The 11,917-nt window shown below is 43.4% G+C and overlaps 1 protein-coding gene across 1 annotated transcript; it reads left to right on the top strand.

Moving 5' to 3' along the window:
* Positions 1-10,486: 10,486 nt before the first annotated feature.
* LOC119440586 (ubiquitin-conjugating enzyme E2 Z) lies at positions 10,487-11,537 on the top strand. Its single transcript, XM_037705484.2, has one exon. It carries the CDS (start codon positions 10,487-10,489, stop codon positions 11,348-11,350), a length of 864 nt encoding a protein of 287 aa, XP_037561412.1. The 3' UTR covers positions 11,351-11,537.
* The last annotated feature ends 380 nt before the right edge of the window (positions 11,538-11,917 follow it).

The following is an 11,917-nucleotide window of genomic DNA, read 5'->3' as shown; positions in this document are numbered from 1 at the left end:
GCGCCGAACGCTCGCGGCGTCCGTGACTGCAGCAGGCGCCTCTGGCGGCGGCTCGGCCGAGCTCCCACCAGCTGCGTGCTACTACGCATGCGCCGTGACGTCATCCCAGCGTGTCGTCTGCTGCGACACGCCGGGATGACGCCGCACACTGTGCATAGCTTTCGCCCCACTTCCCCTACGTGTGCTCGGACTGCAAGTGCTTCGCGAGGCGTTCCCCGATGCCACGGACCACGAGGAAATGCTTATACACTTCGTATAACTTAGCATCACTTGGCATTACTTCATATAACTTAGCATCACTTCGTAGAGCCAGGACCAGCTAGGAACCGATCAGCTCCACTGTCTTTACCCTTGCGCCACTAGTGCAAGCTACCCCGAATGTTTTTCCGGATGTGCAGCATACAAACTAAGACCTTTAATACTACTGGAAAGGCAAGCGCTGCGTCTCTGCCTTGGGCTGCAAAGTTTTGTGGCTAACAATGTGCTTTATCTGGAGGCTGGAATTAATCCGCTTGAATCCAGATTTAAGCAACTTACTGTCCTGACTTTCCTGAAGCTTTATGATGCATCCTTCTCCCATTTGCAACCCGTTTTTATCAATTCTCCGGAATCATTTTTCAGAACTGGTTTGGCGGCGTTACCGACAGCCACAAGTTGTTTTTGTTCAGGCACTGTTATGAAAACTAAAAGTTCGTCTACTGAGCCTGATTTCTCCAAAATATAATTATTTCAAGGTAAAACTGATTTTTGATGACATTTTTCTAAAACACGGAAAATTCTTCCTGCGCGCATACTTGAAGCTCTTCTTCAAGATCATCTTAGTCAATTTCCGTCTCACTTGGTTATTTCTACGGACGCATCACAAAATTTAGAGAAGGCCAGTGCTGGCATCTTTTCAGATCAGCTTAACTGGTAATTTGTTCTCCGTCTAGCAGATTACACTCCAATATTCTTTGCAGAATTCCTAGCCATTATTCTGGCCATCCGAAAATTGGGTCCACAGAAATCTAAAGTTATAGTAGTTAGAGATAGTCTGTACACATTTAACTTCTAATAATCTGTCACACCTGTTGAGTATATTTTCTACTCTTGCCCCGGACAATTTGTCTGAAGTCCGCTTTGTCTGGGTCCCCAGACATAGTGGAATCTTTTTAAATGAATCAGCTGACTTTCTTGCATCGCCATCACTCAATGATCGGGTCTCACAGGTTCTTCCTGACTTCTCTTTTTAAACAGGAGCTAGATTTAAACGCCTTTTATTGCTGAATTGTAATGAATACTTGAAACAGATGATTTTCGACCCCTAAAATTTCGGTGGAACACGAGCAAATGCCTTTCACGCCAATGTGAGGTGACGTTATCAAACTTTCGCCGTAGAGTTCACCACCTAAATGTTTACCTTCATTGATGTAGTTTATCCATAACTGACCTCTGCTCCTTTTGTAATGAACCGGAAACTATTGACTATTTCTTTCTTTCTTGCCGCCACTTTTCTTCCCTCCAAAGCTGTTTCCTCATATTTCCAAACATGATTCTGGGTTTAGCACTAACAACACCAAACATTTTGTATTTTGGGGCCTGTCAATTAGGCACACGCCGTGGTTCAATGATTACTGCTGTGCACAAGTTCACTGAAGCATCCGGAAGATTACGCTGCTATGGTACCGACCATGGGACACTTTTTTTATTTTTTATTTAGTTTTCTAGTCTATTTTTATTTCTATTTATTCAGTTTATATATGGGCCCTCGCAAAATCTGTGTTATCAATTATTTGCGACATACTTTGTTCTGAATGTTCGATTTTACCCCTTGTACGCTGGGCGTTTCAATCCATCCATTGTGGTCAATCACCCTCGTGGGTACGGGCCATGTTTTAAAGCAACAACAACAACAAAAAGCGCTGCTGCGTTTACTGAAATGCACCAGCCTATATGACCGCTTGTGATTGACTCAGCGATGAACACTTATTTGTGTGTGAACTTCTCTATTCCTTCTCATCTTTCAATCCCCTTTCCCCCTTTTCCAGTGCCGAGTAGCTCAGCGTAGTTAACCTCTCAGCCTTTCCCTTTTGACTTCTATTGTTGTTGTTGTTGTTGTTGTTGTTGTTGTTGTTGTTGTTGTTGTTGTTGTTGTTGTTGTTGTTGTTGTTGTTGTTGTTGTTGTTGTTGTTGTTGTTGTTGTTGTTGTTGTTGTTGTTGTTGTTGTTGTTGTTGTTGTTGTTGTTGTTGTTGTTGACCTGAGTGGTTGTGGCGCATACCCACAGTGGCGGATTGGCCCTGAATCAGGTGGTTATCTTCGGTGCATAAAAACAAGGGGAATTAAAGATTTGTGCGCTGGAGCTTAGAAAGTAAGATTTTGTGAGAGGAGGGGAAAAGAAAGAAAATCAATAAACGCTTGATTGCGTGTGAACTTCTCTATTCCTTCGTATCAATCAATCCCATTTCCCCCTTTTCCAGTGCCGAGTAGCCTATACCGCGCTCAGCGTGGTTAACCTCTCAACATTTCCCTTATGACTTCTGTCGTTCTTGTTGTTGCGGACCTGAGTGGTTGTGGCGCATACGTACCCACAGTGGCGGATTGGCCATGAATCAGGTGGTTGTCTTCGGTGAATAAAAAGAAGGGAATTAACTATTTGAGCGCTGGAGCTTAGAAAGTAAGATTTTGTGAGAGGGGGGAAGAAGAAAGAAAATAATAATAGGTAAAAATAAATAAATAAATAAAAGAAAACTATGGCGGGGAGTGGGACGATCAGCCTAGCATGGTAATTGATTAGATTCAATCAGATAACTTTGGAGTGCCAAGCAAGCATTTATGTGGCTGAACCCAATAATACAGGCTCCAAAAGATAGGATTCCAGGCTCCGATAAACCTAAGCCAATATTCCGAAGCGGGATTTCCATTATTATTTTTTATTACAGAAAAACGCCTACAAGACACAAAAAAAAAAGATGATCTATTGTATCCGCTTCGCCACAGAATGAGCATAATGGTGAGGGGACCAGACCAGACCTGTGTAAGTAGAAGTTTAACGTAAGTATACAGCAGCGCAGCCTCGTGATGGCCACTTCAGTTTTTCGTGTTCGGCAAAAATCCCTGTGCCGAGGGTATAGAAGGTGTCTGTAATCCATAGAGTTAGTTATAGCTGAGCCTGACAATGCCTTCATATTGATACTCCTTCGAAATCTAGCAGCAGTGACATGAGCAGTCAAAGGACAATTCGGAAAAATCGGGCCACTTAGCGGTGCTTTGGCTAGAGATTCTGCAATTTCATTTATAATTATAGTCCTTTATGGCAAAGTACCCAAATTAAACGCATACTTCTCAAGTAACCAGGCACCAATGAATGAAATGTCCTCATTACGCGACAGTCACGAGAAGCGTTTGATCGTCTTTTACTGATGGCGGAGCTAGTTCATGCCCCCTATGGGGGTATCGCGAAGTGGCAGTTGAAATTAGAAAAACGTTTAGTGCTGACTAGAAAATAACAGAAACATTTGGGAAGAAATAAAGCTACGAAAAATAACATATTGTACTATAAATCTAGCAGCAAAATTCGTTGTAACAGGTGCAAATGTCTCAACAGTTGAGCAAATATTCATAATCATTGTCCATGAGAGGAGACTGCACAGGCCTGCGAGGCACACCCAGCACAGTCACAGCGTAAGCTGGAAGAGCGGCTCCATATAGGGGCTCCATTTTCGGCAGCACGCACAAGAGGGTCTTCGCGGTGAAATCTCTTTGCGTCGTTTTCACCAGAACGATCTGAACTGTCTACACGGCGTCGACGGCGAGCTACGGCTTGTGCTGCTCTCTGCACAGTGGTCTGCTGAGCCCGACGACGATGATGATGATGATGATGATGATGATGCACCTCCGTTATGGCTCGCACCCACTAAGGGGGATAGGCCAAGAATCGGGCGGCAGTGGGAATGCTAAAGAAAATTCATATTTTAAAACAAGAAAACAAGAAATGCCAAGTAAAAGACAAAAAAGACAGATGTCGCACTAACCAGATTAGCACGCGAGCGAGCAGTCAGACTGACTGAAAAAGGTGAAAGTGAAGAGTTGTTACAATCAGAGGGAAGTAATATTAACAAAACAATTTGGAGAAATCAATTTAGGTGATATGAATGCATCTGATGTGTAGAATCCAAATACAATAATTAGCAGGGTAATCGTTTTGTTTCAGTTAAGAAATTAAATACTGCGCAACACACGTCTCTGTGACTATAGCCTAGTGCTGAAGCCCCCAATGATAACAATACTGGTATGTTTAAACCTAATCCAATTTTGGAAAGTGGAGCTTCCAGTAATAACTTTCTGTGGCGTGAATATCGTCTGCATGATAAAAAGTAATGTTCTATTGATTCAATTTCCTTACAGTTTTGACATAGAGGGGACATCGTGAGACCAGCTCTATGTAAATAAAAATTCAATTGCGGGATGCGACAGCGTAGTCTGGTGTAAGTAACTTCCAACTGCCGAGAAGAGCACCACTGTTTATTCCAGCAAAAACCTAGATGCTGAAAGTCTGTAGATGGTTTCAGCGGTAAGTTGCTTAAATCATTTTGCAAACAAAATTTTCTGTATCTCGATGCAGTGACGTAAGAAGTGTCCGGTAAAACAGGGATCAAAGGCCCACTTAGAGACGTTCTTGCTAATAAATCTGCCATTTCGTTTAGATATAAACCGCGGTGTCCAGGAACCCACAGCAAGTTAATTTTTTGTAAACTTTTAGGGACTAAATTGTGAAACAAGCTAAGGAGAGCTGCATTCGTTTCCGTGGAAAGCGACACACATACCGATAGAGAATCTGTAACTACGACAGCTGTTGATTGATTTGCAGGAAGTTTACGTAGCGCTAGGACAATGGCCAATAATTCTGCTATGAAAATAGGTGTGTAATCTGGAAGGCGAATAGAGAAGGACCAATTAAGAGAAGGAGAGAAAATGCCTACGCCAGCCTTCTCTTCGGACTGTGAAGCATCAGTGGCTATGATATTGTTTGTTTCCAGGTGAGAGAGGTAATCTTGTAACTGATCATTTAAATATTGGTATTGCATTAGTTTAGCATTTGAGGGGAAAATATCGTCAAATTCTATCTGGAGGCTTATTTTTGATTGACTTGTTGGTTGAATGCGTTGAATTTGTACATTCAATGGTGATAGCAGTGCCTGTACGAATACGATCTGAGGGGTGTGTAATCGCGACCAATGACTATTAAAGAATAAACTTGGTTCGTTAATAAAAATATACATTGGTCTTCTTTGAGGAGATTCGTAAATTCTTAAATACGTTTGGACTGTAAGAATCCTCAATCTGCTTTTTAAGCTTGGCATTCGTGCTTCCATATACAGCACGGTGTTGGCAACAAACTTAGGGAGTCCAAGGCACAATCGCCGAGCTTCCCTTTCTAATATTATCAGAGGTTGAATTTTATAAGCTGGGCTACCAGAAAACAAGACACTTCCAAATTCCATGATCGGTCGGACATACATTTTATATATCATAATCAATGTATGCCTTCGCAGCCCATATCGTTGATGACTTATCTTACGTAGCCATCCCACGGCACGAGTTGCCTTAGACGCAACTCTTTCAATGTGGCTTCTCCAGTTTAGTGACCCATCATACGTGATTCCCAGGTATTTAAGGCAATTCACTTGGGGAATGAACTCTTGACGATACACCAATGAAATATTAATGGGAACATCTAAAGGAAAGACAAGGAGTGCACTTTTCTAACGTTCAGAGACATATGTATATTAGCAATCCAGGTTTCAAGCATGCATAAGTAATTTTGTAACGATTGATACAGTGCATTTAGATCATCATTGGACGCGAAAAAAGCGATGTCATCGGCATAAACGTATACATGAATGTCATGGAGCGAAGGGATGGAGCTTTAAAATATATTAAATAAAACAGGAGATAACACTGATCTTTGTGGACTTTTGTCTATACCTTGACGATGAACATCCACTTTGAAAACAATAAAATTCTCTTTCCCTTAAAAATTCTGCAATCCACGCCGTGATGTATTTCGGAAACCTGTACATCTCTAGCTGCTTTATCAGAAGTCCATGTTCCACTGAATCATAAGCTTTAGCTAGATCTAAAGTCACCAATGCTGAATATTCTCGCCTACGACGTGCAAGTAGTACTCGACTCTCTAGATCTATGTGCGCACACCATATCGAGCACCCTGATATAAAGCCAATTTGACTGGGGCTAAGTATTGAGTTTTCAGCTATGTATGTCGTCATTCGGCTATTCAAAATTCTTTCTATTAGTTTAACCAAGTTGGATGTGAGAGAAATTGGTCTAATATTATCTAAATAATATCCACCTCCATGTTTTTTGAGTATCGGAATTACCTTAGCAATTTTCCATTCTGAGGGTATCCAGGCATTTTTTAAAGAATAATTTACCATATTCAAAATTTCGTGCGGAGACAATTCATACAGAATTTTTATCACAGCTGTGGTAACTCCATCTGGTCCTGGTGCTGAAGAAGGCAGAGAGCGAACAACAGCCGCCAATTCTTGAAACGTAACTTCCTTAAATTCTTCTAGCGGTAGTGATTTCAATTGGTATGGTGGAACTATTGAAGAAAACCTATCTTCTAGGCCCTTTCCAATATTTTCCGATAATTCGGACAATTCGCGTGGCGAGAGGACGAAAGAGTCAATATTTGCTGGAACCGGAATCATCTTTCGTGAGCGTAAAAATCTAAAGGGCTTTCTTGTTTTTAGAATTAGAGAGATAAGTTGATTTATTCTCGTCATACTCATGTTTGGCTTTAGCTATCGTACGCTTGAAAGATGCAGCAACGAATTGGTAATCACTCCAATTTTTCGGACATTGATTACAGAGAAGTTTCTTCCAAGCAGCTTTCCGTTTTCGGTGAGCCCGCGTGCATTCTGAATTCCACCAAGGGCTAAAAGATTTACCTGTGGCGGAGTTTAAATTAAAAGCTGAACTTTTTAAGGAACGTTTTAAAACTGCACAGAGACTCATAGCCCTAATATCCTTTTGCATATTCATACGGGAGAGCATCGTAGACTTCAACTCCTTTTGAAGTTTGTCATAATTTACAAATGTGATATGTTTTCTGCTGAGGGGAATCACAGGGAAATCAATCTCAAATATAATAGGAAGGTGGTCGCTGTTGGTTGCACAGTCTATAGTTTTCCACGAGGATATAGTTAAAGATGAGCTGGAAAAAGTGAGATCTAGAGCTGATTGAGAATGGCCGCGAACAAACGTAACAACTTTTGAATTTAGACAAGAAAGGTTATTGTCAAGAGTCCATTCTCACAGGCGTTTTCCACCCAAGTCAGTTTTAAACCCCCAAGACACGTGATGAGAATTGAAGTCACCAGCGAGTATTATGTCTTTTTTGCACGAAGCTAATGCGATGTCTAGGCATCGGGTATCCTGCACTCCTGCCGGGAAATATAAATTAACTAGGGAAAAAGGGGAGCAGTCTGGAAGTGTTATGTCTAATGCTAAAATTTCACATTCAGCAGACATACATTGATACGATATCGTGGCCTTGTGACTAAATTTTGTTGAAATCAAGAAAGCAATGCCACCACCTCTAGAAGGGCGATCCAAACGAAATAATCGATAATTTTTTAGGAAAAACTTTTGATCATTTGAGAGCCAGGTTTCTTGTAATACAATTATGTCTGGGGAAAATTCAGAAGAAATATATGATAAATCTGTAGCAGCAGAAGCAATCGAACGGCAATTCCACTGTAATATGTTTAGAGAGCCTATGGTGAAGATAGAACGGTGGCGGAGACCGCCTGCTCTAAAATGCTCTCTTTCAAGAAGTCTTTCTTGGAAAGATTCTCTTTTACAAATTTTTTACGTTTTGACTTAGGGGAAATTTTGGGGGGAGGAGATCTGGTGCGTTTCATACTCTTAAGTTCCATGTCTACATCCTGAAATTCTTCATAATCATCTGTTAGGGGTGCTGGTTCCGTCTCTACACGAGTAGAAGGTCCTGCGCAAGGAGAGTTAGTTACTGTGTTGGGTGACGATGTTTGGTTTGGACCTAGATTTAGAATATTTGAAACTTGGCATGCTTGAACCTGGGTAGAGGTGGTGTTAATGAGCTGCGCCAGCTGACTAGACAGCATTTGTGCCAAGGACTCAAAAATAGTTGTCGCAAGACGTTCCATGGCCTTTTCTGTAGCCTTCTCTACTGCCTCTGCTATGGCCTTGGATACAGAAATATCTAAGCCAGCGGGTTGACGAGCTGTTACACCTGCATAGCACTGGGTTCTTCCTTGAACCTCAATAAACGCTTCTCTACGTGAGCATCGCCTGCGTTCCACCACTTCAAGAATTCTCAATTCTTGCTCCTTCGCCGTGCAGTTCGAATAGTCTGCCGCGTGAGCTTCGTGACACAGACAACATTTTTCCTCCTGAGATTTACAGTCTGTGCTGTCGTGATTTTCTCCACATAGTCGGCATCGAGTGACAGACCTGCAGCCTTTTATGCTGTGCCCGTAACGCCAACATTTCGAGCACTGTAGTGGTCGTGGAGTTAGTGGCTCTACTTTGTATATTAGGGGCCATGCCTTAATTTCAGATGGACGGGCTGTTCCCGCGAACGTAACAATGACCGATTCCGTAGGCGACTTCTTGTTCTCGATAATTCGGCTGCATCGGTATACAGAAACAGCACCAGCAACTGAAAATAAGTCTAATACCTCTGATGGGTCCAGGCTCGCGTCGACACCGCGAACTAAGCCTTTCGAGCATGCAAGGTGTGCTGGAATAAGTGGGCTCACCGGAATTGATGCAAATTCGGAACAGTTGAGAAGTTCTTGAACACATTCCTGGTCTGATGAGCAGCACAGAATACCACCGCGACCAAATTGACGGACCTCGGTGATCTTCTGGAAGTGGGTGGTGGCCTTTCGAAGCTCCACTTGAATGGCTTTCGGGTTTTTCATTTGAATTGATCCCCCATTGGTAGGTACTAGAGCCACAGGGACAATCCTGTTGCCACTGCTTAAAAATTTGTCTATCGGCCACTCTCGAGCCGGGAGAGAAGCTAGCCAAGGGGAATGCCCTTGACCGGGAGAAGAGAGAGACATCAGGTTAGTCTGACTGGCTCGCAACATACTAAACTAGAAGGTGAAAAAAGAAACGATGTAAAACTCAAAATAAAAACGAAAACTCCAAACGAACAGTATAATACCGCCGCCCGATACTTGACCACACCGACTTAGAACATGGTCACGTTCACTGATCCAGGAACCAGAGAAAAGGCGGTCAGCGTCCGTGGGCCCTGCTACTGAGCCCGACGTTGCCTGGTTGTAACCGCGTGCGTAGCTCTACGATCCTCTTCTTCAGCAGCGGTTCGTACCTTGCGAGGAGGCGCCATGAAGAGTAAACACAGGTATCGAGACTACGCGGCGCACATGTCACATCCCTTGACCCGTGGCACGATACCATACAAGCGTTTATGTATTCAAGGCGGGCAGGTGTTGAACTTAATTGCTATGTTTTTTTTTTTTTTGTATGCTGGTTTTCGCTCCAGTGTTAAACGAAGAATATGCAATATTCATGTGTTAATAATATTTATAGATGATATGCTTAACCACTTGCCCACAAAAGGTGGGCAGCTTTTTGTTTTTAATAGCTGCATTTATTAAATTATTATTGTTGTTTACGAAAGGGCAAACTTCGGGGAGAAATCGGGTTTAACCCTATAGTTTCACACATTTTGTTCACGATGCAAATGTCGGCAATTCCTGAGTGCTACTCGAAAACGAATTACCCTACTAAGTCGAGCGGAAGAAAAAAAAGAAAGAAGCAAGCAGCCGGATATTTCACCCCTATTCCCTTGGCCCAAAAATTCCTTTCACACCAGAAAAACTGAAGTCATCTTTACCCGATTACGTTGTCGGGTACCAATATTAAACTTCTATCGTCACAGGGCTGGTCTGGTGCCCTCCCCTCTGTGCCCATTCTGTGGAGAAGATGAAACAATAGATCATTTTTTTCATATTCTGCCGACGTTTTTCTTCTTTAAGGAAAAATATTCTAGAATCAAAATTTACACAGCTTGGTTTAAGCTTTTCTATTCTAAACATCCTTTCTTTAGGAGCCTCCTCTCTTGGAAAGTGCCACAGGGATATTTGCTCAGCCGTGGAGGAATTTATAAATGCTTCAAATAGATTTTCTTGAATTCTTAAATATTTTATTTTTGTTCATTTTCTCCAGTTAGCTTTACCGATTTTAGTATTAAAAAAGATTGCCTAATCCCATCCAAATCTTGGCCAATCCCCCGCAGTGGGTATGCGCCATCAGATAAGGCATACCATACCATACCGATATTTCACCGGAGCGGAGGTTGTTGTTTGAGGCAACAACGACGACAACAGCGGTGGTTCATTCGGCTCGCTTACGATTGGGCTCGCAAATCGTTTCAAAATTGGATAAGCCCTGCTGCGCTAAATTATGGCGCAATCTTGGAACCCCCTCAATTACCAGAACGAGGTGCCATCCCCGCAGTGCCTGATGCGGGTCAAGAGGGACATCGCGGACTTCAACGCTCAGCCTCCTGCGGGACTATTCATCGCACCCGAGGGCGACGACGTCACCAGGATTCACGCCCTGATAGTCGGTCCCAGTGGAACGCCATACGAGGGAGGCTTCTTCCAGTTCTATATGAAGTGCCCACCTGACTATCCGATCAGCCCACCGCGCGTTCGAATCATGACCACGGATGCTGGCCGAGTGCGCTTCAACCCGAACCTGTACGCGTGCGGCAAGGTCTGTCTCAGCATCCTTGGTACCTGGACCGGACCACCGTGGAGCCCGGCTCAAAGCATCGAGAGTGTGTTGATATCTGTGCAGTCTCTGATGACCGAGAAGCCTTACTACAACGAGCCCGGCTTTGTCATTGAACGGGTACCGGGTGAAGCCGACCGCTACAGTGACTACATCCGGCACGAGACCATCAGGGTCGCGGTGTGCGACCAGGTTGAAGCTGCTCTCAAGGAGAGCCCCGACTGTCCGGCAGCCTTCAGGGAACAGATCCTCAAGTCCTTCTCTGAGTCCTACAGCAGGTACGAGGAAATCGTCAAGGGAAAGCTACATCTGACAGGCGTGCAAATGAAAGACGTTTTCTCTCTCGATGCGACGGGTCAGTTCCAGTACGAGGGGCTGCTGACCAGGATGCAAGGTTTAAAAGAGCAGATCAAGCAGAAAATCGAAGCTGCCGCAGCTGCGGAAGCTGCGGAAGCTGCTGCTGCTGCGGAAGGTGCGGGACCTACTGCTGCTGTCGTTACTGCTGCTACTAACACTAATATTATTCAGTAGGAAGAGAAAACTAGTGAGTGAATTGCAAGAAGACCGGAATCCTGTTGAGTAAGCCTCGGAAAGAAGTGAACTGAAACACTGGATCTGAAATTCTTCACGTTCGACACGACGAGCTACTCGTATCTTCCGAAGAAAATGGCACCCAAAATTATTTACGTCAGAGAGGAGATATATATCAAATGAAATGTCTGTGTCGTTTTCAATGACGCCGTGGTACTTGTCATGAAGTAGTTGTGAAAGCTACTTCATTACTATTTCGCTTCGCTTACAGTCATAGCGCTCGCGACTGAAAACGAACTAAACAGCACTGCTTCTCAAGCATTCTCATCCAAATTTTATTGGCATACTTAGGACGCGACTCACACAGGAAATTAATGCTCAAAGCTTATATCTATTCTCGCACTTATGCTACCGTCAACAAAAGTGCGTCACTCAACATTAAAGAGGGACATTGGAGTACAAAGCAAAAATTCTAGTGGCTATGGACCGTGGAATTCAGGAGCCGTGATGACCCTCAGCTATGGCACGTAACCATTGCGGGAGATAGGCCACGAATCAAGTGGTACG

Source organism: Dermacentor silvarum, chromosome 2 (assembly GCF_013339745.2).
Source record: "Dermacentor silvarum isolate Dsil-2018 chromosome 2, BIME_Dsil_1.4, whole genome shotgun sequence".
In the NCBI taxonomy this organism is placed as follows: domain Eukaryota; kingdom Metazoa; phylum Arthropoda; class Arachnida; order Ixodida; family Ixodidae; genus Dermacentor; species Dermacentor silvarum.
The sequence above is the reverse complement of the archived record's forward strand: the minus strand, read 5'-3'. Positions and strand labels throughout refer to the sequence as shown.